We start from the raw sequence: 26,218 nt of genomic DNA on the forward strand, positions 1-26,218 counted from the left end.
TGGTAAATTGTCGTTGGATAACCTCTACAAAGCGAGACTTAATATTATAGTTTGCAGGAGTTTGCCATATAAATAGCAGCAACCCTGAAAGCAAAAGTTTCAAAAGTATATCGAGAATTTTTATCGGACATTCTTATATAACCGAATTAAAATAAGTCTGAAAATTATCAATTGTTTAGAGGGTGTAATGTTATGTGTGACATCCTCAAAAGACTCAATGAATGAATATATTTGGTTCCTTTTCCTCAATAGTATATAATAATATTTAAATGTGATAAAAATGTGGCCCCAAGATTGAGGGCCTAAACTGATTCGACACCTTAGTCATACACATGTATATGTGTCCATTTATCCTATAGGTATATCCTGACAGCCAAATGCACTGATACTCATACATGTTTTGTCCCATTGCACGGACAATTGAGGGTTTCTTTTCGGTTTCATATTACCTGTGGGTTTGTTCCCATTTATATTTGCAACGCTGACGCGGACTAACCCTTAAGTTTGTCGAAAAGAAATCGAAAAAACAACAACAACACCTGGCAAATGAACTGTAAAAGAATTGTTTCACTACTTGCTAACAATTTCATCTAATGCTTTTAAATAAATGGATTGGCGCAAATGAAAATATTGATTTCATTACAAATGTATTTTTTTTTTTAATTTTTTATTATTTTTTTATTTTTTTTTTTCAAAATTCTTACTCTACGTAGCTAATATTAAATACAATATTACAAAACATATAATTACACAAAGCCGGTGTTGCTATTTACTGGATCCATTTTGTGGTTTCGGTTGCCGTCAAACCTTCGGCACGTAAACGCTGAAGCATTGGTCGATAGATGTCTGGAGTGAAGGGAAGGACAACGCCACGTTCCTGGATCTCTCCATCCAAAATCATTTTGGCAGCAATGGCAGCTGGCTTGCCAACGGTCATGGCCATGGCGGAGTGACCATGTGGTTGACCGTATACGACAAAATTAATGCCACGTTCCTCACGACGGCCATCTTGCCAGCGAATGCCTACCTCGTGGCGCAAAATAACCAAATCGCGTTCGTTGCGTTCTGCAAAGCAAATGAATAATTAGAACCGATCTATATTGACCCAAAAAACTACATTCACAAATAGTACTTACCAAAGGCCAAACGATTAGCAAGATAATGGCTCAAAGTGTCCAAGGGAGTGTTCAACTTCACAACAGGAGTCTCATCCAACAATCCCAAACTTTCTAAGCAGTCAGCATCTCCAATACGTTCGACTAGTTTTTGTTTCAAATTTTCATAGAAAATACTGGTGTCCACCAGACCCAACATATGGATCACGAGCTGACGCCATGTTAGATCAGGTCCACTTGGATGCAACAGCGAATGGGGTTCAGGATCAATCAAACCCAACAGTTGCATGGGTTGAATTGATTCCGAGAAGCCCTTGTAGCGAATTGTACCCCTCAAGCAGGTGTGTATGTCACGTCCTAGACCGTAAAGCTCAGCATACTTGGTAGAGTCGCGATTGGGGAAACCTTCCAAGGCGAAACCAGGCAAAAAGTCTAAGCTCTTTGGATTTGACATGAGATCGCCACCACCGGAAATTTCCACAATTTGTCCCTTGCTCAAGTACTTGGCAGCGGACAGAGTGTTCAATAAGACACCGCGTGGGGACCAAGAGAATTTGTAACGCAGCGCGTTATCTGAATGCTCAGGAGCTGGTAGGCCACCGCAGAAACTTACAAAAGATTCAACAACGCCACCCTTTTCCTGGACCTCATGAATACATTCCAATGCCAAAAAGTGATCGATACCAGGATCCAAACCGACTTCATTCATAATTGTCACGCCATTGCGACGAGCCTCGTCGTGAAGAGCGCTGATTTCATCATTTACATAACTGGCAGTGACCATGTGAGTCTTCTCAGCTACGCAGTACTTGGCCACCATGCCATGTAAGCTGTAGGGCAACAAGGAAACCACCACATCGGCCTTACCGCAAAGTTCTTGCAGATGATCGGTGCTCTCGGTGACATTTAGGTAAAGACTGTCCACACCGGCATATTGGTTGGCCAAGCGGTCAGCTTCTTCTTTAACCTGCGAACAAACCGTGATCGAAACATCCTTTTCACGATGCAACCATTCAACTAAGGGGGCCGAGACCATACCGGCTCCTAAGACCAACACCTTTTTGTCGGCATCTGAACGACCTTCAATCTTGTGACGTGAACGATAACTGCAAGAAATGAATTATAAATGGAAAAATGAATTATAATAAATATTTATCAATTAGAATCACGTGATCAAATATGTGAAGATCAAGATGGCGATTTATCTATATAAGTCTGTTGTATACTCGATGTTTGGTATCAATTGTTTTTTAAGGTCACTACCTGCCGTCTGTTTACTCAAAAGTCTATGATAAGAGAGCAGAAAGAGAGAGAGAGAAAAAAATGTTGACAGTCCCAAACTTCCAATTTATTCGTTTTACTGGGAGAAATAACCTCGATCAGTTGTTTCAAAAATGTGAATTTGGTTTATCTCACAAAATTTTATAGGTTAGCCCCGCAATAGATTCTGAATTATCAATTCCATACCTCCCGTTTCTTTCTTTGCAATATTTATATTTGAGGGTGCTCACTCTCTGAGATGAAGTGACTGAGTAAATCTTGCTTTGAAAACAACTTATCCATGTACATTATTGTGAGTAATGTATCTCCATCCATTACAAACCTCGGGTTTAAGGCCACTGTATATCCCCTACCCTACACAGTGAATAGAAGAATACATCCCCTACCCTACTCAGTGAATATTGGCATCATTCCCATCTGTGGACCACAACAATTTCTTCTTGCAACAAAAAATACTCACTTGTTGGCTTCACGAAGCTCCTGAATGTACTGATAGTTATCTGTTAGTTTTCCATTGCTGGCAATAATAGCCTGTAAGCAGAAAGAAATTAATTAACTGAACAAAAAAACCGATTCCGTATCTGTTGGTCTTACCGATTTGATCGGATAGGCAAAGTTTTCCTCCTCCAGTGGTTTCTTGGCATCGCTCTTGATGATGTCACTAACGAATGGTGTTAACAATTCACCAAACATGTCGGTAGCTTCACGGGGTATCTGTGTGGGCATGTTGTCGATTGAGCACACCAAAACACCGGGGCCCTTGAAACTCTTGGTGTCCTTGTTGCGATCGGCATCATAAAGGCAGAAGGGTGTGTCAATTGTGGTGCATTCGTTCATGAACTCAATGGAACCGCCAGGATCAGCAGAAATATCACAGATGGCCAACATGCGATGAGGCAAGGAGGGGCTGCCCTTGCTGGTGGGTAACCAAGGAGTGTTGGCTGGTCGTAACAGATTTTTGGCATCGGGAATACTGATCAATTTAGGACTTCCCACAGCCCAATAAATGCCGTTCACAATAACCGAGGCGTATGGTGCAATCTTTTGGCTAAACGTGGAAATATAGCGTTCGGGAAATTCGTCATACTCCTTGGCATCAAAGCCACCTCCCTCGCGACGTTCCAAATGGTCCGATCGACTGACCTCACAGCCGTAAAGTTTATTTTGACCTGAAAAAAGAGATAGGGAATATTTCGCTATTAAAAATCGTCCCTTTTTTGTTGCCTCATTGTACTCACTTCCGTGCTCGGCAACTTTTCTCAACATTTCTGGAGGTACATACTCAATTGGCAGTTCCTGGAAAACTTCCTGAGCACCTTGGGAGACATTTCCGGAGCCAGTGAAGACAAAGGTGAGAGGACCAATTGACTTTGGCATCATGCCCAAAGCAATTTCGTAGCCACAATCTCTGATAGCTTGACGGGCCATGGACGAGTTGCGATAGTTGTGAGCTGGGCCAATGTGCATGAAAGGTGTGTGGTGACCCAGAGCCAACAGACGCAAGCCCAAGCCATGTAAAATGTTAACCATACCAGCAACACCGGCGTACTTGCCAAACGCCACCTGTCTGGCTCCGCGCTCGTCGATGATGCGTTCGTAGTCGATTAAGCGAATCTTCTTCTCCAGAATGGCATCCAACAGGGGCATATTCGACTCCTGCGCTTTGATGGTGTGCGAGAAGAAACAGTAGGTCTTGCCCGGTATGAGAGCATCGATGGGCACTTGCTTCACCCCAAATATAACGGAAGCCTCGCTGATGTCCTCTTGGATGATGGCACCAGCTTGCAGGTAGGCCTATAGGTAACAAAAGGGTTTTTAATATCTACCAAAACAGATTTAGATCAGCGTTTCAAGCGTTAATTTTTTTCTAAATTTAGTCACATGTGAACATAAAGGTGTCCTCATTGTCACGCTCTGAATTATCATGTACAGAGATACGCAATTCTAATTGTAGCTGATAAATCAGCTAGTCAAAGCATATTGTTATGTCGTTCATTCGTTAGCTTTTGTGTTTTTCGCCCCAATATCAGTCACCTTAATCAGCTGGATTTGAGAAATTTGAATTATGGCTGAGCGCAATTCTATTCTTATGAGTTTCGTTAGTTTTTACTTTCAATCTGCAAGCTTGCCGCCGCAGATAATGGTTCGACATATGTTCATAAAATCTTATTGTTAATGGTTCGGCTTTGTTCGGCTCGCATTGTGCGATATGATAAAAAAAGAAGTGCACAAATATTTAAATGGAAATTTCCACGACATTTTCTGAATACGGAATAAATCGACAACTTTAAATCTCTTGTGGTCCATAAGCTAGTTGTGGATATTTATTGTGTTTTCGCTAAAGTCTACACATGTTGAAAACAAGCTGCTTTTGGAAACATATCTAACTTTCTAAAAATACTTTCTCCCAATACTATGAAAATGTGTCCTCGAGAAGGCGAGTTTGTTGCGTACCCATTCAACGCACACATATAAATTATTTATTAACTATTTTCAAGATAACTAATGTTTTTACGAATGCTATTTTCAACTTGAATTGATAAACGTTCCAAATAGCTATTGAAGATCCTCCAAAGACAATTGCTGCTATTTTCCTTATCAGACCCCCAATATAAATCGTACGAGACTGGCCCCTTCAGATATGAATTATCTTGCAATTAACACATACACACACACAACTGCAATTGATTTCTTAGAAGCATTCAAGTGAAATAGAAAGTCCTATAGACATCGATGCACACACATATACATATATGTATAAACGGTTGTTAGACTGGCAATAATGTCAATGGAACTGATAAAAGGCTATCAACAGTAAACGAACTACATACTTTTTTTCTGAATGAAACAACAATTCTCTTTAGCTATTTTTCCTCATCTTCAGATTCTACGGAAGTACTTGAGTACTCCGGTACACCCTTATATTACTGTGTATATACCTTGCACAGAAACAAGAGAATTTGCAGTGGCTTTTCGTCTACTATTTGTGTGTGCCTGACATTTTTGCAATGTTGTATCATAATTTGTTGTTGCAAATATTTGAAGATGATAAGCATTGTGGGGCAGTCATAAGAATATCACCCTGAAATGAGTTGGTGGGTGTCATTTCAAGGACAATCTTTGGGTTGTTAAAATCTCCATAGAACACTTTTACTAAAATCTCATTTCGATCGGCATCACTTACCTGCATGGGATAGGCACGACGATTTGATGGTTGCACTATAACCTTTACACCTTGCTTAACCAGCTTCTGGACATGAGAGGGGCCAAGTGCAGCTCTACGCTCCCAAACTGATTGATCTTCACGACGTATGGCTATAACACGTCCATGCTAGATGGGAGACAATTTACAAATTATCAATGGGCTCTCCCCACTTCACACTTCAGACTCTCCGCTCTATACTTACATGGCGCCATCTACTGAATGACTTTGTAATTGTTTCTTTTGTGCAGCATGCTGCTGCACGAGACTGCAATAGTCGCATCATTTTGATTGCATACGTATTAAAGTCACTATGGCTATGGATTCGATTTCACTATAAAATAATTGCTGATATGGCCGATGTCGTTGCTCGTTTCCACTTTGAAATTCGTATCCGTTCGCTGGAGATCCGCTTGATTCGACAGCTGAAATAATTCTGACCAAAATCGTTTAGGAGCCAAGCCCCTATCAGATTTGAGTTTTTTGTTCTCAAGCACCAGTGCCTGCAACACTCTATGCTTGTGTGTGTGCCGGAGAAGTTTGTATTGGTAAGACGTTATTTTTTTGAATGAAAAATGGTGCAAAATTAAATCGGGGTTCCCGCGTTGTTGATATTACTGATTGTACCACAACTCTATTCGCATATGTGTGGTGCACATGGATGTGTTGTTTTGTTACACTGATAATGTCCAGACATAATCCCATGTGCACGACCCGACGAATTCTGATAATAATGTTCCTATGTAAACACGTACGCACACGCTGGCTGATGTTCCCTTACGCTTTGGATGTGTATTTATCCCAAATCGATGATAATTTCAAATAATTACGATTGTTTTTGTTGTGTTCTGCGATTATGGCCTGTCGTTTGGTTGGTGATAATCAGTAAACACCACACACACACCTACACTCATTTACACTCGTAGTTTCGATGTCACCAACTAACCAAGTTTTATGGCACAAAACCTCCTTATCTTGTCTCGAATGAATTTCGATTTGTACTGATATAAACAGTGTTAAAAATACTTGAAATCTCTAGCCATATAAGTGTTTACTAAATTTAAATAGCTACGTTTCGAAACGACAGCAGCCGTCATACATACTTACGTCTGAAAAGCTATACCGTAACCACAAATCTTCAAACATTTGTTTGGACGGAACTATGGTGGGTAGAGATCGAATTGATTTTAAAACTAATTCCTTAGACAACAAAACCATTATCGCTCCTAGTGACAGATTTTTATTTGCTTCATGAAAGAGAATGTTTATAACTTCTCTATATATTCGTCATCCTCCTATCTCGCCGAGCAAAGCTGGTCTAGCTATGTGCGTCCGTCCATCTGTCCATGTCAGTTTGCAAACACTCAGCACATCAAAATTATGGACCGAATTTCGAGTAAGGGCCGGCATCACAATGGAAGTCTATTCTTTATAGAGATGTTTGCAAAATATTTAGATGTTGAAATGATAGATAAATCAAAATTTATTGATTGATTTAAGACGCTCTTCATTTCACAATTATGCACCAATCAACGCAGGGGTGAAATGGGCCATGACTTTTGAAATACAGGACATTTGTCATGACAATTCGCATTGTCTCGTGGCTCCGATCATTTTGTCATTATTTCAAGAACAAAATGGACCAAAAACATACAGGAGCAGAAGATGCATCGTATTATGTTTTGAAAAAAGAATGGAGACATTTGCGGTGATATAAATAGCGATGCTTTAATTTTATTAGTTTTAAGAGATCGAAAGTCGTCGGAAATTATTGATTACAGATCTAGGAAGTTGTTGTTGGAAAGGGACGTAATCATACATATGAACCTATGAAATCTTAAACCCTATACTTCTTGTATCTTGTTTTTTGACATCTTGTTTTGAATGTAATTGATATGGAGATACTTAATTTGAAATCGGGTGAAATGTATACATGGGAACTATAGCTCTACGGATCCGATTTTCAACAAATTTAAAAAACATGTTTCAATGCTAAATTCGAGCGTATATGTCAATATATATTCCAAATGTTCAAATACTTAGAAGGTGATTGATGCTATGCAGACCGTCAAAACGCTATAATCAAATGCACAAAGACAAAATATTCTGTGCCACCGTTTCTATAAACGTGCATCCACGCTCCCAAGCAAATGACAGATAGATATCCGTTGCCTAACAAATGGTTTCAAAATGTTCATTTGGTCAAAATACTTTTGAGTTGTAGATGCCGATGTGTAATCACATATATAATATGAACCATGATACAATTATGTACAAGGTAGGATCTTCAAAGCTAGGATCATCACAGTGAACCGTTGAACTGGACAACGGTTTTGTCCGAGGCATCTGGTCAGGCATATGTCAGAACAGAACAAAGCATATATATTCTTAATCAGCATAAAATTCTATGTCGATTTAGCGGTGTCTGCCCGTCTGTAGAACGAAATATAGAGGTTGATAAAATTTTACTCAAATGTATATTGTGTCTGCATTGAAAATGGGCCATGAAGGTCCACCTTTTGGTATAGCCCCCAGATAATGGTACCTCCCTATTTTCGGTATTTTGGTGATTTAAGCGACATTATTCACCGGAATTGTTTCAAATGTGGCATTTGAAATTCGTAATGGATACTAAAGCCTTAGACAGAAAATTTTCTGTGCAGGTCCATGTCTTTCTATAGCCCCCATGCAATGGTACCTCCCTTTATTCGGTATTTTGATGATATTAGCGACATTATTCACAATTTTGTATTTAAATATCCGAATCGTTACTACAGCATATGACAAAAATATAGCTTTCATAAAAAAGGTTTTCATTTGTTTTCGGCGGTTTTTTTTTTTTTTTTTTTGAAAATTTTTAATTTCTTCCCTAACGGTGGAGGTTATGAAAAGTTCGGCCCGGCCGAACTTAGGTGCTTTTTTACTTGTTTATTTTGTTGTAGAGGTCTTACTCTTCTGCTTGGTAACATTTATTGTAAACAGCAAATTGAATTATTTCTCTCTATTTGAGATGTTTTTATGATTTCACATTGTGGATGAATTAGAACCGGATTTGTTATGAAATTTAGCAAAAATAAGTAAAAAAGCAGTATATTCGACCGGGACGAATTTTGAATACCTTCCACCATTTGGAACGTATTAGGAAATTTTCAAAAAAATAAAATCCATTAAAAATTTTATTAAAATCTTAAAAATACCGAATATTGGAAGGTGGTATATCAAAATACCGCATATCGGGGGGTACTGTTTAATGGGGGCTATACGATATCGTAGACATATGTAAACAATTCTATTTTAGAGACTAAAGTACTCACGAGGTACTCCCTGTGTGGAATTTCAGACAAGTCCATTGAAAAATGTGGCTAAAATCATCAAAATACAGAATATCAGGGCGTACTGTTATATGGGCTCGTATAGCCCGTGGAAATATATATAATTCTCTTCCAGGCGGTAAAGTACTACTGTCTTTATTAGTTTGAACTGTAGCGTCTAAATCGTCTTAAAATTTTACGCTGATCAAGAATATATATACATTGTTGTGTCTAAAATTATTATTTCGATGAGTTACAATCGGAATGACGAACTTAATATATCATCCATACTATGTATGGTGGAGGGTATAAAAATATTATTATTTTTGTTAAAAAAATATTTCCTGTGAAATCCATACGGGTTTTCTTCATTCCAAAAATCTGCTACATTTTCATAAATTCATAAGACAGTATTTCCAAAAACATAAGAATTGCATAAGACCTTTGCTTTAAATTTGGACCGAAATCACTTAGAAAGCCGGCAAATAATATCCTTATTATTTTGAGTTTGGTGGGAAAAGTGTATTGATGCATATAGATATAACCATAGAAGATAAAAGGTTTCCAAAGAATATACGAAAGCTACAGATTTGAGGGAAAATGTTATGGAACTATTTTGACCAAAATCGGAAACATGCATTCTTCTATTTACTTTGACAATCACGAAATCTTAATTAATAAACAAAACTCCTTCGTTTATAATAAATAATGGAAAAAATAATTTCGGCATTGGGGTCTTTATTGGTTTAAGAAATAACTGTTTTCTTCGGGCCGATTTGCCATTATTTTAAAATTTATTTTTAACCCATTTTAGTTTTTAGATATTCTAACAGCAAATGAAATTAGTTTAAGTATTCGTGAACATAAATTTTTCTTTAAGTTAATAGTCACCCCTATTACAGAATAAAAGGGAGTTCCCATTCACAAAGGGAATAAGAGTTCCCACTCACAAAATAAAATGTCGTGGGAATTGCCATTCACATTGATTTGCTATTACCAAATTATGGGAACAAACAAAATCAGCTGATATTTTCGAACATTAAATTATATTTGCTGATAACTGTGAAATGGTCTACGTATGTCATTTTAGACATTTTTCATTTTTTTTTTTTTTTCAAAAAAAAAAATCCCATGCAATTTCAAAGCGATAAATGTTACCAAAGGTATTCACATTATTCACAACAACAACAATGGGAAATTAGAACAAAATGTATGAGAATTTTTTTTTTCATAATTGGGGTGAGTAATAATTTTGTAATAATAAAACAGGGCCCGGGGCCAACAACGAAGACGAGTTTCAACCTTAATATTCTCTTGCTGTCAAGAGGTTTTTTACGGATAATCCATTAAAAAGACGAATACACTAACAAATGTTTTGTAAACATCAATAACTTTTAGTCTGCATAATTTGACTATATGCTTAAATTGCGCTTAAATGGTCTGCAGATAGAGACGAGCAACAGAGCGTCCAACCCTGGTTAAAAAAATCCTTAACAAACTTTCAGGACACCTTAAAGATATACTTAAAACAAATCTTTCGAGTCTAGGCTTTAGCTAATAGTAATGAAATAAGTACAAAATATCAGTCTTTAGATTTTTAAGCCTAATTACTATCTTTACGCTACACGGAATGTCGAAAATAAGAGCTCATTTATAAATGTTGTAAAATATGTCCCACATCTAACATAGGTGCTTTGGATGTGAATAAAAAACAAACTAAAAAGTCAAGTACCATATTAGATTGTGCAAATGAGACTCTATTCTTGTGTCAAGTGTCCAGCGTATACTAGTTTAAGTGTAAGTGTTAGTTAGGCAGTCTTTCTTTTTTCTACCCTTACGTATGTAGTAATGGCCTCTATGTTCTTGTAATTATATATCATGCAAATATTTCGACAAATTATTCTAATTTTTGTAATAATTTAATATCTTTATTTGTTTTGAAAAGTTAAAGCGAGTTATTAACTGCTTGAAATTAAAAACGTGAGATTTTTACATTCAGTTTTTTTATTAATATTTTTACATGTAGTTTTGATTTTTTTCTTTCAATATATTTATATTTAAAACTAATCTAAGAAAAATATATAATTATAAACACGTATACACTAAACAAAAAGGGGAAACAGTAATTTAAATAATAACATTCATATATAATAGTTTTCTCGCACTTATAAATTTCTATACACAGTATTAATAAAAATTTAATTGTAACGCAGGATTGATATAAACTGAAAAAGGAAAAACAAACAGTTTAATTTCGTCCACATGAACGAATAAATTTCCCGAATTGGAAAGTAAAGTTTGGCTCTAAACATAAGGCCTTAATTAAATATGTGCAATAAATATGTAGGTTATCGGGATCGTTCCAATGCATCAATCAATAACGGCTAATGTGGAAATGTAGAGGATAATCTTATGTGGGGAAATATATTGCTGAGGATTAAAGCATTCATAATGTGGTGTTGTTGCACCATCTCATTTAGATAGCTGGTGTTTCTGGCAACAATGAAGTGAAAAATGTGACAACAAATGTGCGCAATGTGGAAATCATCGATTCATTGTTGTCATTGGCGACAACTTCACTTCCGCCTGCTGCATTTGAATTGTTAGCATTTGCTGGTTGGTCAGTATTATTAACCACTGCGGCCGGAGCATCGCCATTGTTTTCATTGACATTATTTTCGGGTGCTGCATTCGCTTGCTCCTCTTGGGGTTGCTGCTGACCAACTCCTTGTCTAATTTGATCGACGGCAGCATTTTGAACTGCATTATTATTGCGGTTCAAGTTGTTATTATTCCGTTCATGGCGAAAACGAAAGACGCCAATGTGATATCTGAAATGTAGTTTAGATTATATTAATAGTCCCTTGAATTACCTTTCTAATGCATTAACTTGACTTACAGATATATGCCACCTGCTATAATGACCACAGCTAAACAACGTAGGGGCGATGAATTAAAATACAATATTGTCAAAAATAAGGCCAAACGAGTAATTGAAAATATATTGTCCAGCCAATCCCTATTATCGGCTTCCTCCTGCGGCATATTGGGAAACCGGGGTGCAGCAACTTGCGCCTGCGCGGGTTGCTGCTCTGGCTCCTGAGCCGGCTGTTGTTGTTCTGCAACAGTATTAGCTGTCATTGTGGTATTTGGAGCCACGCTATGTATCACAGTTTGTGGAAATTGGGGTAAAAATGGATTTTGTGGAAATGCAGAAAAAGGCGGCAGTGCTGTTCTATTGCCATCGTCTGAAGTCCCATTCAAGTTGTTAGACCTGTAAATAATTTTTGAAATAGATTATGATATAATTAAACTAGTTATATACCCAAGTTTACTGGTGATCTCTAAAACAGAAATGGTACACGTACAAAAAAGAAATGATGGTACAAATAGTGCATTTAATATGCATAACTTATATTGCGTATATGTAAACAAATCGAAAATCTAGTTTTCTAAGGACATACGATGGTTAAATATCATCGGATTACCGCTAGGTTGAGCGACGGTTGCATTAAACAATATGTGTTGATTGAGAAAATAAAAGAAACAACCAGAATGGTGAACGATATTACAATTTAATCCCTCTAAATTATATACCTCCACTCTTTTCTACATTATGTTTTGAACTTACGCTCTTAAACACTGTTCCATATATTGGGTGTAGACTTGTTGCATCCATGTGTACATGGCGGCTTGCTGCATTGCCAGCGCTTGCATATTGTATTGGCTATAATCAGGAACTGTCAATGGAGGTCCAGCTCCGCCACTAGTAGTTGTAGACTGCGGCATATATTGAGAATAGTAGCCCATAGGATTTCTCTGATTTTGAATTCCATTTTGATTAGTAGATGTATTACCAACACTAGATGACGTATGCCTCTGACGTATTCCATCTTCAGATGCCATGCTGTTAGATCCTGGGGAAGTTGACGAAGTTGGTTTGGATTTTTTCAAGGTAGCCGCTGCTGGAGGGACTGGAGGCAAGTTTTTCGGTGTATAAACCAAGTGAATTATATGATTGTGAGTATAAACGTCTTTGTAGCTGCGTATAACATCCTTCAGTTGCAAATTATCATTTAATAATTGACCAGAGTAGATTAACTTCTGATCTGCCACAGGCTAAAAAAAATGGAATAGAAAATATTTAGAGTCATGTGAAGAAAATTAAGTTCAATAAAAGAAAACTAAGCAGAAACTATTCTTCAAAAATATCGTCCACAATACCAGTGTTTTGATTGCATGTGAGCATACGTCAACTTATTGACTAACGAGATTCATTTGATATTCAAGCCCTGCAATTACGTCTGGCATTTAATTTATATCAAACACAATGTTATGGTGCCTTTTTCGGTGCGGGGAACGAATATTTGAAACGTAGAAATTCTAGCAAATAGAAAACAGCCACTTGTCGATCTCTCGGCTAGTGTAAAAACTGATAAGAAAGCTTTCTGATAAAAGCAAAACAAAAACACTTGAATAAACAAACATGTCATTTGTTTTATAAACAACAATACTAGGTAAAGAAATGCTTTAGTTTTCAAAAGAAAATAATTTATTACATTGGAACTAATGTTATGTTGAAACCTAAAGCGAAGTGTCTGGCCCGAAGCTATTTCTGAAATGACAGGTCACACATATCCAGAACTATAAAAATGGTTTATACACTTTTCAAATGAATATGCATTGAAATCAATCTATGTTTATATACTTCATGAAATTTCTTCTAGTAGATACGGGAAAGACAACAGCTGTTGATAAACAAAAACAAAATAATATGCACACTTCCAGTTTTATTCGCCAATATGCATAAAAACTGGTTAAATACAATAAATAAATATAAACAGTAAACAAATTATCAATTCATTTTTACTCAGCATGCCTACAACATACTTCCAATAAAATTGTGTTTTTTAAAGCATAAGTTGTGAATTTGCAACATTATATACCCTACCTTTTATATATATAGTATAATTACATATTGCAATACTTACCGGTTTACTGGGATAAACTAATGCCAAATGGGACTTTAGTCTCTTTACCGTCCAAGAAAGGTCGCTTTCGATTATTTGGTCGTCATATTGCTGATTGGAAGCTTTAATCAAGAGTTTAACATATGATGGTGATTTATTGGTGGGTGCAACATCCATTACTTGTTTGCTTCTGAAAAATTAAAAAAAATAATATTTACATTGGCTTAAAATACTCTTTCCACAGCTTGTAGCACTAATGAGCCACCTGTAGATGTGATTACGTTGAGTTAACTATGCAAAACTTGAGCATTTCTCAACTTCGAAATAAAAAAGATGACAAAAATCTGAACAAAAAATAAAATTTAAATATGGCTAAAAGTAATCGTCGTGAAATTGTCCACAAAAAACGATTGGCATACATCACATCACATTCGTTACTAACCAGTATTTTTCAATCTTCGGATCGGAGTTACCCAAGTATATTAGAAAAAACTAATGAAGTAATGTTTTTCTAAACGTAAACATCGGGAACCAATTTTGAACAAGAAATCGATGAAGAGATTTTGATTTGGCGAATTCTGTTAGCATATCCAACAAACATAAAATATTATGGTATCCCTGGACAATTCACAATTCGTAAAATTAACTTGATTGCTAAAAAAATAAATTTGTTGGCGATTCCAATCGCGGGACCCTTAATCCCAACAACAGCTACAACTTATCTAATGCAATATTTCGAAAGACATTTCATGTTTTTAGTTACGAATGTTTTGTTAACTTTGACGTCAGACGAACAAGACTTTCACTGGCAAATACAAAATTGCAGTGTTATCTGAGTGCAACGCATTATATTATCTAATATTATTAAATTTTTAAGAATAACGATGGTTCACTAATGTTACACCGTGCTCAATATCCACAAGATGATCAATAAAGTATTGTAAATTTATGCAATTTATTTACCCCGCAACTTGAAAAGCAGCCGAGGATGAATTGTTGGTGTCATCCATTGTGTCGCAGCTTTGTTTTTTATTTTTGTCCTCAGAACGGTATTCCAATAAAGTCGCTCGCTTGCTGACTCCGTACAAAATTAATTAACGCAGTTGACAAAACGAAATTTTTCCGTCGAATAAATCTGCTTTTACTATCTTTGTTTTTATAGTTTTCCACTCTGTTTCACTCTCTCGCTCTTCCACACACTCACTCTTGTTGGTAATCACTTGTTATGTTCTCAAAATAAATTGATAGACGTGAATGTGTATATGCGAGTGTTGTGACTCTTCCTCTGCTATTAGCTGTCAACTTTCTTGTTTTTTTTTTCCTCTGGTACTATGTGTTATGTTATCAAATTTTCTTTATATTTTGTCGTATTCGAAGTTTTTCGTGTCGTACTAATATTTTCACTGCCGCGGCAAATTGCGAAAAGTTTATTATTAAATTTTCCGTCTGTATTTATCCATATACACAATTAAAATCACAGGAAAATTTTGTTCCGATGCGAAGATGAAAAAATTCCGTCACTTGTTACCTCTGCCACTTGACGTTTCTTTATTTTATTTTCACTACATGTTAGTGTTGCCAATCTATTTGGGGATTGTTGAACTTTGATATCAATTTATTTACACTTTTTAGTTTTATTTATTGCAATTAATGCAGCAATTCTTATCTAGTAAGCCTTGTGTCTTGACGGATCCAAGTTTAATGAACACATTCAACTTTTATATTACACCGAAAAATATCCTCCCCATCGGCACACATACGCATATAAATAACTGATTGACTCGGTAGAGTTTCCAAATTAGACAAATTTCTCTCAACCGGTCTACTACACCAAATAGAGAGCACAGCTGATTTTTAGTGCAATTTGTCAATATACTTTAATTTTTTTCGGAAGGTTATTGTGGACTTATTTACTGAATGAAAATGTTAACTATGAAAATATAAAAAATCGTCCAAAAATTGATGATGGGCGCAGCAAAGTTCTTTGACATATAGAGATCAAAATAGCTGGATTTTTTGTTTTATTTATTTATTTTATACAAAGAAGGTCCCGAGTTCCAATTATTCATGTTTTTTATGGAAATCAGGGTATTTACGGACAACACGGGTTTTACAGTTGTTTTAGTTTTGAATCCCTACATTCTTTTGACCATTTGTAAACATGCGATTGGCTACTTTTTCTGCATGCATGTAAAAATTTATATGACGTGTAATTATAAATGCAGCTGTATTGGTGTTCTTTACAAATACTAAAATATGATGTGAGGACCTTGTAAAATTAAAAATTTAATAAAAAATATTGAAATTTCATTTGACTCCACACAAAAACACATCATGAAAACGGTAAAAACGGATTTAAATTGTAGTTTGTCTCCTCGTATCTTGTATATTCAATAATATGGCATCTCTATTGTTACATGAGAATTGTTAAGTTCGAACTTGAATTAGTACGGATAGTCATTGTCAATATTAAAGTACGTTTACATACAAAACATCTACCCGGATTAATACCACAAATACATTTACTGTACTTTGTAATTCTGGTAGTAACAACCATGGTACAATAAGGAGGTAGAACAGCTTCGTAAAACTACAGAAATACAGCCCTGAGGCTATGCCCGCTTGCTGTCAAACTCATTCAAAATTTTATATTTTTGTTTTTTCATACTTTCCCTCATATTTTAATGAGTCAAATAGCGCGAACAATGAATGAAATGACCGAATTTTCTCTCAAAAACATGATCCAAACTGTTCAATCTTTCAATTTCATGGCTGGTTGATAACTTTAATACGCGAGCCGCAATGTATATGTCTTCCAATTATTGGTTTTGAAAAATTATTTATCATTTTCAAAACAATAAATACATACAAAAAATTGGCAGAAGTCGGGCACACTTAGACAAAAATTGTAAACAGCTGATAGCTCTACCTGACCTTTTTATTGTACCATGGTAACAACAAGGAATACTATTCTGATTTTTACCATGGCACAATAAGAAGGTAGAACAGACTCATTAAAAATTATGTACAACAAGTTTTTTCCATATTTTTCAAATTTTTTCTCTTTTTTAAAATGAGTTAAATAGCGAAGGCTGTATTTCTGTAATTTTACGAAGCTTAAAAATTTGCTTACATTTTGTTGGCTATTAGTTTATCTTTTGTTCTTTGATAACAATCACAATAATTTTGACATTACATTTGGTAGTCAGGTCGTTTGGCAGGGGACCTTATACTTGAGCAATGAGGTTTGCCGAGAAAACTATATTGACAACAAACTTAGTATTTTGATTTCAAAAGAAATTCAAAAAATTCAAGGTACATGGGAATTAAACATTTATAACCATGGTAGAATTAAAAAGGTAAAGTCATCCAATCATATAACATTTTTTTTTAATTATTCATTTGACAACATTGTCAAAATTTATATTTACAAATCCATTGTATACACACAAATCAGAGATGGGATCCTATTTTTATACAGTGAAATTTGACAAGGTAAGTTACAGAAAATGCAGAGATGGGAATGCTTATTTAAAATGACTTTACCTTCTTAGTTTTACCATGTTTATAACAAAAGGGAACAACAATTTATATAATCAGTTTCTTAATTTTTGTGTGATAGAATTTTAAGTTTCTAATATATATTTATTTATTTTTAAAAATATATATTCAATCTATCCGCAAATAAGAGAAATTAAGAACACAAAAATTAAAAATGAATCGAAAAATAAAAAATTGTGCTTGCGTTTTTCAAAATAAATATGTTTTAAAATGTCCGGAAGGAGAAGAAGAGTTGCAAGTGATTGCATAAGAAATTGGTCCAGCAAAAATTTGCAAACTTTCAGCGAAAGAACTGCCAAGTCGCTCTCTTTTGCTGATCTTTTGTTAACAGACGACTTCCAGTAACAATTTGCAACAATTGTTACAAATTTGAGGGTAACCAGACACACCTAATAAATTTTTTATAAAAAAGAGAAATTGTACAAAGGAAACATTTTTTCTTTTATATTTTCACAGAACAAGAATCCATCCCACTTCTGCAATTTTTGTTATTTTCTTTGTCCAAATCGCCACATCTGTAGGTTTGGTTGCTCAACTTCAAGAAACTAGGAAAAATGCAACTCTGTACCGGAGTCGTATAGTGTCAAATTTACACATGCAAAAATTGGTCTTGATTATTTTCCATTTTTTTTAACAAAATTCTTGCATTGGAAAGTCCACAAAACATGAGTGAATGAGTTATTCTTCAAAATTAAACCTTATATAGTAACACTATATCCTTTATCCAAAAATTGTACAATTTGTTGGCCGTTAACGTCGAAAATTTGAATTTCTTTTGGAACTGAATTTAAAATAATTTGACATTATTTTACTTTTTATTTACAGCAATACATGCACATGTATTAATTGTGAATATGGTTTGACAGACAACATTGTATTTAGGAGGGAGATTTGTTCTACTTTTGCAATTGTGGCATGAGAGAGAACGATTTTTAATTTGATGGCCAAATATTAAAAAATCGAGATTTCCATAACATGAAGCCCCATTGGCAAAATAAAGTTTTTTAAGGGAGATCCGCCAAAAAAATTGACATCGATTTTGAACCACCCCACTTTTTAAGTTTATTTCAATAGGTATTTAAAATTCCACCCATTAAGTAAATCAAACAACTTTGTTGATATTTGAAATTGATTTTTGTTTTATATTATTTATTGTTTTGTTTTCATTGTAAAATATTTAAATTTATTGAATACGTAAATTACGTCGGGTATGCAGTATGCAAGATTTGATTTATTACTTATGACTTACAATGATGGATATTTTGACGACATAGTACATATGTACGTATGAAATTAGTGCTTAGTTAGAACAAAACGAAAATTTGGAAAAAAGTAAACAAAAATTATCTACAACGTATCATCATGTCGCGCAATAAAACGTCTTGTATTTGTTGCTAGAATTATGTATAAAAAATATAAAATTATATGTTTTTGACAATTGGGTAATTATTGTGATTACCACTTACAAGTTATTGGCTTCTCCCATTGTTATCTCTTCAATATATTCCACTTCCGAAAGTTTAAAAAACTAAGACTACAAACGTGCTTCTACGTACTTCACATAATGCTCCTGGTCGTTTATATCTGGTTTTATATCAGTATTTGGTATTTAAAATTCTTGTGTCACCTTTTATAGTTAGTAATCCTTAAGCAGTTTAAAATTAAATTTTATCATTCCTATTGCAACGGCGTAAATTTTTTGTTTATCACGCTGGTTGTAAGTTTAAAATAAACTTATACTCGTGTATCAACTTCATATCATAGTTAAAATGTTTGCAATTTTCTATTGTCACATACCTACTACGCCATTGTATTTCTACATATTCCTATACCTTCTAATCCATTCGTTTATTTAAGGAATCCGGATTCTTACAGTATAAAATTGCAATACAATAAAAACGTATTTATAAACAAGAGGAAGTTTCAGAAATTTAATTAAACATAAATTAAACATCACATAAATTCATTACAAAAGTTTTGCTTTAGTTTATCTGCTCAATATACAAATACAATATTTAACATGCAAAAAAAAAAAAAAAAAAAGAATAAAAATAAAAACAAACATTAAAAGAAAATGGTTTCATAATTTAATTATTTTCTTATAGCAGCCAAATCAATGATCCATAAAAATATTTAAACGAATTAGTTTCGTTTATTTTTGGGTTTAAAATCTAGTTTCAAAATTGCGTTTGTTGTTCAGTTGTAGTAGCTGATAATTGGAGTTCTTTGTATTTGATAGTAATTTCATGTGTACTTCTCTACTTTAAAACGTTTCGCTATTGAATTAATACGTATTAATAATATTCAGTTTTGTGTTCAGCAGCATTTTGCTAAGCAAACGCTTTAATATCGAAGAAAATTGTTATGTGCACACAAAAAAAGAATATTTAATTTTGGCAATTAGTTTCCGTTTCATTTTCAAATAGTTTGCAAACCTCAAATGTTGCATCAAAACCATTGTCGAACCTGTAAAATAAATATAAGGTAAGATTAAACAATGTTAAAAATTGTATTATTTGAAGAATAAAATTGCAAGTATGAAATAAGATATTATATTTATTTTTTCTTTTTTTGCAAAAACACATTGAAAATCTCATACCACTTCCATTATCACTAATAGTTAAATTTATCGTGATTGGACATATATCACATAGCATTACACTTTAAAGGGATCAGCTCATTTTGTGTGCATATATAATTTTATATTGTTACAAATTGGCCCCATTTTGCTGTGGAAGAAGCTGTCAGTCTGTCTGGAGAGCAAGTTTCAAATTTTTCAATCGAACAATTAACAGGCCATAACATTGTGTCCATATCAGATCATTTTATGATTATGGATAAACTAAATAGCTATGTCAGACTACATAATAACAATTTGATGCACTCCGCTTACAGTCTGCCGACCGTTAAGGGTTCTAATAACCCCTAATTAACCCTTTCAGTGTTTTTGTCAAATATATTTGACATTTAAAAGTACTCTCTTTCTTTGCCATTTTTTGTTTTTCTTACGAACCGTTAGTTTTGATATTTTTTAATAACAGACACGTTCGCTATTTAAAAATATTGCAGTTATATTCTATTAGTTTCGTTTTCGAATTTCTGAGCACATTTTAGTAAATTAGTACGGAATTTCAGATTTTTATCTCGACAAAAATTTTCATTGACACTGAAAGGGTTAAAAGATTTTAATACAAATTGACAGAAAAATTGTCATGTTGTGGAAATACTGGAGCCAACATATATACAGCTCTGCAGGCCTGACGGAAATATTCAGAAAATAACATCTGTTTTTGGATTGTAAAAATATTCCACTAGTCCTAGAGATATTTAGATCTCAATTCTAGATTACAGTGAAGTGTACAATGAACTATAATGTTACAATTAATATACATAGATTCGGGCTTTTTTATTGCATTATACTTACATCTTAATAGACTAATAAAAATCACGATAAAATAGCTACACTACGCCTAGGTCCACCTTGGCTTATGTTGTCCATAGACGACCATTTCTTAATGCCATTCTTCAAAGCTTCTGCTGTAACCTTATCTTGCATTACTCGTGACATTGCTTCCAGTTTCTGTGCCCTCTCTTTGGACAGAGGCTCAGTGGGAAATGACAGTTCATTGGCTTCGGCCAGAGTTCGCAAGTCAAAGTAGTACTTGGCATATACTGATGATGGAACATTGATGTTAAATTGCAAAAGTTCTAAGAATTGCCTTTCCAGCTCATTCATATCCTCCACGGTAATGTCTTTAAGGATTTGACAGTAGTCTACGTTCCATACCGCTTGATCATCCCATACCTTGGAGGCCAGCAGAATGGCGCCTAAAACGAAAATGAAAGTAAAATAAGTAAACAAAAAATGTGAAGCACACTTTAGATGCATACCCAAAACCATGCGCTTCCAATTGCAAGGAGCTATATCCAGTTCTGCATAAGTTAACAGACGTTCCAAGTAGACTAGAGTTATGATGGCACACTCAGCAGTTAACTGGGCCGCATTGAATAGAGTACGTACAAACTTATATATTTGTCTGTGTTCGGGATTGTGCGAATCATAATCATTGGGAACGGGATCATGTGTCAAGGGATGTAGTTTCTCATCAAAAATATCTAGACGTCTGTCAAATTGACGATTTTTTATGTGATAATAAATGGCTAGAGAAACACATTTGACGGTGTTCTTTAAATTCGGTTGGGACACTGTACTGTCATCCAAGTATATCGTGGAACACGAAGAAGACTTTTTCAAGCCACCGGAAGAATTGTGCTGTGCTATTTGGTGCTGAGATCGTTTGCGTGTAATGCCCCCGTTTTCCACTTTTGAGCGTTCGAGAAACATTGTGGCTGCGGTAGGGTCAACAGAAGGGTCTTCTTCTCCCTCTGTCGCCTCGCGCTCTGATATATGCTGTAGAGTTTGTGAATTGTCCACCATTTCTGGATTGTGGTGTATGGCAGCGGTAGATGCTGTGTGAACTACACCATCTGTTAGATGATGTTGCGAGGTGTGTTGGTGTATATGATGACGTTCCTCATAGACGGGCGGTATATCTTTGGACTTTCGGTCCGATTGTGGACTCGAGTAGGCACAACATGAATTTTTATTACCCATTTTAATGTGTAATCTGTAGCTTTATGTAGTTGTTGTGGTAGTATTTCAGATGTGTTCGTAATACTAAGGATTTAAATAAGTTTTCGATTTTCTTTTTAAAGTTATATCTTAATAGAAGTATTCTGGACTAATAAATGCAATCAATGTCTTTCTTGTTCTCTTTTTTGATGTCAACGAATTCCACTGGACATATACGTGGCGTCTTCTCTTTATTCACACGTGATTAGTGGTTCTAAAAAACAGTAGAATAATAATTATTACATTTTAAAATAAATATAAACATACAAGGAATATTAGTTAGGTCCAAAATATTAATATAAATATACTACAACTACTTTAAACCATAGTATTTTGTTCCTTCGTATTTCATACTACGTTTGACATTCTCAACCTTTTTGTAAAGATACAGTTTTTTTACTACAACCAATCCCTGTATTTCCGTAGTTTCCTATTTATTTGTGTGAACCAAACAGTATTACGAGTTTAATATGCCACCAAACTCTTATCCGAGTTATAGAGTTTAACGTTACAAAGAGTGAATACGTATCCTTATGCAAGCTTAACAAGTTTAATGACTTTGTTCATACATTTTTTAAAGATCTTATCAAAGACAGCTATTTAAAGGAACCTCATAAGTAGCATTCGCTCCTCATAATTACAATCAACCGATAATTTAAATAACTGTATATTGATACAAATGGACTTAGCGACATTCTGCTGAACCACTGGCGTCATAGAATATGTTTACATGAATGGAGATAACTTTATACAGTTTGAATGGGTTACTCGGCGAACATACTTGTAAACAGTAGCAGCTACACACAGCCACACAATTAATTTTAAAAGACTCGCCGACTACCTACTTTTTATGGCATTTCCTTTATATGCTGGAGACAGCAACACTTACAATATATAATCTGCTACTCCAACCGTTCACCCACTTGTGATCAGATGTTTTAAGATGCACAGATGCAGACACAAAAGAGAAAGAACAGAGAAACCAAGTACCAGCAAAGTTAGGTCAACATTGCACACTTACATTAACAATATGTGGAAAGCAACAGAACAGTTGTGGCCACGCAAATAGCTGCAGTTGCTGCAGAATTTTAACTTACATTTATTCTGCTCAAATATAAATTTTAGTTGTTTTAGGAGGCAGTCCTCTGTGCAGGCAGACGTGACTGTCATTAGAAGATTGAAATGGATCGAAAACCATGATATCAATGTACCAATTGATTAACCAATTTTTATAAAGATAGAACAAGCATATATTTAAGCCTCCCTAAACTCTTTTCTTTTGAATGAACGTAACAGCGGCAGAATACGTGTTGTACTGAGACCTTGTCTTAGAGTGTGTACATAACAAGATCAACAAATGGCTGGCACTAACAAATTTGATAAGAATTTCATAATTAAATAATGGAATTAAACAAATATTTATTCATGGGGTACCACGTTGAGCAGAAAACCTGAACACAATGTCATTAGAGAAATTTGCAATTCGCTGGAAAAAGAACATGTGAAACTTACCAGTCACCAAATTTTGTCATCGCTTGTAGGCTTAACCCAACGTCGCCGTCGCCTATGTACATATGTATTTATTATTTGGGTGGGGGTGGGGCGTCTGAACGGTACTAGAATATGATTATTTGGCGGAGGAGTGTAGAATATTTAAAAATTGCAGAACTCAACAACTAGACGATGTTTCTCTCAATGAAAAACAGCTTCTTGGTAATAATCCAGCCTTGTAGGTTGTAACATTTACAGTTTGTTTTCTAAGATTGTTGTAGCTCTTCAATGGTCTCAAGTCGGACACCCACTGATTATTACCCTTTTATATTTTTTACACAGATTTATATCGAGCCATAATATATGCCTTTGATATTACCGACTACTCATGGCGTTTTATACAATCATTTAGTTATTTTTTGAAAATTCTCGTTGAAAAACTATTCTTCGCTTATTTTGTCTTTGGTATTTTTTCTTCGATTCTAGCGGTGTCAAATTAGCGATGAAAAGTCGATAACATTCGCAAAATACATCGCAGATCGCATTGCCAACTATAATAATAATCGGATTTGCGATTATCGATTATTAAACTTACTGGCAGCACCTAAAATTTAAGGTACGTTTACAGCACTGAGGGCTAGCCCCTCTGGATTTAATACATTTAGTTGATTAATCCAAAAATTATTCAATCCCGTCGAAAAACAATCACATGATTGCATGACTTTATCTTCCTAACACTCATTTATAATAGATTCATTGGGTTAACCTAGTGCGTTTAAATACACCCTTAGGAGGATATAAATGCCGGTCATCTGATGTTTTGTAACATATACATAATTATGCATTATAAAAATAATATAGTGATTATTCACATTGGTGACCTTCTGCAAGGAAAGTGATACCTCTTCCAATGTATTATAAGGGGCAAAATAAATTTGGTCTGTTCCAGAACTGCATGAATATTAAAGTTTTTACTACTATAAACGAATTTCCCTTAATGATAACGAAAAAAATTTCAAAACTTGTAGATTCTGGCAGGTTCTGGAACAGAGCTATAGTAAGTATTTGTTTACTGGGAAAATTTCCCCAGTAAGAATTATCCAGTAACAGCAACTCATGGTAGAAATACCAGGTAGCAACATAGGCGAAAATTACAACAAAGCAACTTTTTTAGAAACTTGATATGTCAAAGTTTTAACCAGGGCGAATTTATTTGAAGTATAAAATTTGGGGCAAATTGGTTTGCACCAATCAGAACTCTTCATTCTGAAACATTGGATAAGTTTATTTTTGTTTATTCATATGTATATATTAGTTGAGATTAGTATATTTTTTAACATATAAACTGAAAATACTACAATAACTGGAAGTGTATACGTATTATACCATCAGTCATATCGCTAGAGAAGGTCTGTATAAATTCATATGACCAAAATGTATCTGATCGAAATAACGCCTCTTTCGACGAAATCCGTTTCAGGACATTTGGAGGCGCCCCGTCCGTCTGTATTGCTGGTGCGTACGATAGCTGTAGAATGGATCATCATCCAAACATAGTGCATCGCAAAACTCTTAACAAACATAATGCGGAGATGGGCAATGTCGTCCCACTCCTTCCGGTTCCTCCCTCACGACATTTTTAACAGCACAGAATCCAGTGCGAAAATACAAAATATATGTTATGTTATCACTTATTTTGTATTCTCTTAATAAAATAAATAATTCTCCTTGTAGCATTAGATATAGGTTTTTAAGAAATGTGTAAAGATTCCAAGTTATCCTTTTGTATTAGAATTAGGGTTGATGCTTTGCCATTAAAAGTGAGTAAATAATAAATGTACATATATGCGTGGAACTTGTGAATTTAAACCTGTGTGTAACTACGGTGGATCTATCGGAATTGTGTACAATATAAAGGTCCCCACTGTATTTTAATGATCTTAGTCACATTTACCCACGGAATTGTTTCAAATTTGGTATTTTTAAAACTTGCAGTAGATAGAAATCCACTTAGTATAAATATGTCTATATAGGTTCCTGTTTTGGTATGACTCCAATGTAACGGTTCCACACACTTTATTGGTATTTGAAATCTTTAACTGCATTCTCCTACCGATCTCAGTCGTATTTGTAGTTTAAAGTGGAACATGTTTGAATCCAGATACTTTTTGTATAAAAATGTTTTCTTAGGTAATGGTGGAGGGTATTCAAAGCTCGGCCCGGCCGAACTTAATGTTTTTATACCCTCAGCCATATGGCTAAAGAGGGTATATATCATTTGATACGGTCAAAACGTGCCTAGCCGAAATAACGGTTTTAGACCCTAGGTCTCTTTGAACCAAATCCGTTTCAGGACATTTGGAGTCGATCTAGCGATGTCTGTCCGTCCGTCTGTCTGGCTGGTGCGCACGATAACTCTCGAAGGGAGCATCCGATTCGGTCCTAACTTGGTACATCGTAGTATTTTTGTAAAACTTAGATCGAGTTAGGAGATGGGCAATATCGGTCTACTCCTCCTGGTACCTCCCCCACAAAAGGTCAACATTTTCATTGAAAATAATTTACCGCATATAAAGATAACGGATTGTGGGATTTTCTTCAAACTTTGCAAATCGTAATATTTGCATTACCCCAAGATTGGGTGGGAGAATGGA

At 34.9% G+C, this 26,218-nt stretch overlaps 3 protein-coding genes and 1 long non-coding RNA gene across 5 annotated transcripts; 1 reads left to right on the plus strand and 3 right to left on the minus strand.

The window, feature by feature from the left end:
• Positions 1 to 668: 668 nt before the first annotated feature.
• Positions 669 to 6,049, minus strand: LOC101897193 (alpha-aminoadipic semialdehyde synthase, mitochondrial). The gene is made up of 7 exons (XM_005190333.4): positions 5,804 to 6,049; positions 5,581 to 5,727; positions 3,635 to 4,190; positions 2,991 to 3,565; positions 2,857 to 2,927; positions 1,137 to 2,221; positions 669 to 1,065 (listed from the first exon to the last, which is right to left on the minus strand). Exons 1-7 carry the CDS (start codon positions 5,882 to 5,884, stop codon positions 770 to 772), a joined length of 2,811 nt encoding a protein of 936 aa, XP_005190390.1. The 5' UTR covers positions 5,885 to 6,049; the 3' UTR covers positions 669 to 769.
• A 4,757-nt stretch (positions 6,050 to 10,806) lies between these two features.
• On the minus strand, positions 10,807 to 15,621 carry LOC101897017 (homocysteine-responsive endoplasmic reticulum-resident ubiquitin-like domain member 2 protein). Of its 2 annotated transcripts, none has more exons than XM_005190332.4 (5): positions 14,843 to 15,621; positions 13,901 to 14,069; positions 12,541 to 13,028; positions 11,809 to 12,183; positions 10,807 to 11,740 (listed from the first exon to the last, which is right to left on the minus strand). In XM_005190332.4, the coding sequence occupies exons 1-5, from the start codon at positions 14,887 to 14,889 to the stop codon at positions 11,386 to 11,388; spliced, it is 1,434 nt and encodes a 477-aa protein (XP_005190389.2). In that variant the 5' UTR covers positions 14,890 to 15,621; the 3' UTR covers positions 10,807 to 11,385. The 2 variants fall into 2 exon arrangements, with proteins under 2 accessions (XP_005190389.2, XP_058977319.1); XM_059121336.1 differs by lacking the exon at positions 14,843 to 15,621 and adding an exon at positions 14,322 to 14,341.
• A 2,934-nt stretch (positions 15,622 to 18,555) lies between these two features.
• On the minus strand, positions 18,556 to 24,060 carry LOC101896726 (cyclin-Y). Its single transcript, XM_005190330.4, has 4 exons — positions 23,586 to 24,060; positions 21,332 to 22,287; positions 20,865 to 21,268; positions 18,556 to 19,906 (listed from the first exon to the last, which is right to left on the minus strand). The coding sequence occupies exons 2-3, from the start codon at positions 22,053 to 22,055 to the stop codon at positions 20,886 to 20,888; spliced, it is 1,107 nt and encodes a 368-aa protein (XP_005190387.1). The 5' UTR covers positions 22,056 to 22,287; positions 23,586 to 24,060; the 3' UTR covers positions 18,556 to 19,906; positions 20,865 to 20,885.
• Positions 24,061 to 24,685: 625 nt separating this feature from the next.
• LOC131802053 (uncharacterized) lies at positions 24,686 to 25,300 on the plus strand. The gene is made up of 2 exons (XR_009342022.1): positions 24,686 to 24,973; positions 25,045 to 25,300. It is a non-coding gene; the product is annotated as an uncharacterized LOC131802053 (long non-coding RNA).
• The last annotated feature ends 918 nt before the right edge of the window (positions 25,301 to 26,218 follow it).

Source organism: Musca domestica, unplaced genomic scaffold (assembly GCF_030504385.1).
Source record: "Musca domestica strain aabys unplaced genomic scaffold, Musca_domestica.polishedcontigs.V.1.1 19, whole genome shotgun sequence".
NCBI lineage: Eukaryota > Metazoa > Arthropoda > Insecta > Diptera > Muscidae > Musca > Musca domestica.

Bases quoted from the DNA above. Each gene is read 5' to 3' on its own strand.
- LOC101897193 (XM_005190333.4), bottom strand. From the start codon at position 5,884: ATGATGCGACTATTGCAGTCTCGTGCAGCAGCATGCTGCACAAAAGAA. The intron at 2,222-2,856 runs GTGAGTATTTTT...CATTTCTTGCAG, and splicing joins GAGCTTCGTGAAGCCAACAA to TTATCGTTCACGTCACAAGA. The intron at 1,066-1,136 runs GTAAGTACTATT...TTTGCTTTGCAG, and splicing joins TGCTAATCGTTTGGCCTTTG to AACGCAACGAACGCGATTTG.
- LOC101897017 (XM_005190332.4), bottom strand. From the start codon at position 14,889: ATGGATGACACCAACAATTCATCCTCGGCTGCTTTTCAAGTTGCGGG. The intron at 14,070-14,842 runs GTAAATAAATTG...TTAATTTTTCAG, and splicing joins GCTGCTTTTCAAGTTGCGGG to AAGCAAACAAGTAATGGATG. The intron at 11,741-11,808 runs GTAAGTCAAGTT...ACTACATTTCAG, and splicing joins ATAGCAGGTGGCATATATCT to ATATCACATTGGCGTCTTTC.
- LOC101896726 (XM_005190330.4), bottom strand. From the start codon at position 22,055: ATGGGTAATAAAAATTCATGTTGTGCCTACTCGAGTCCACAATCGGAC. The intron at 21,269-21,331 runs GTATGCATCTAA...TTTTCGTTTTAG, and splicing joins TTGGAAGCGCATGGTTTTGG to GCGCCATTCTGCTGGCCTCC.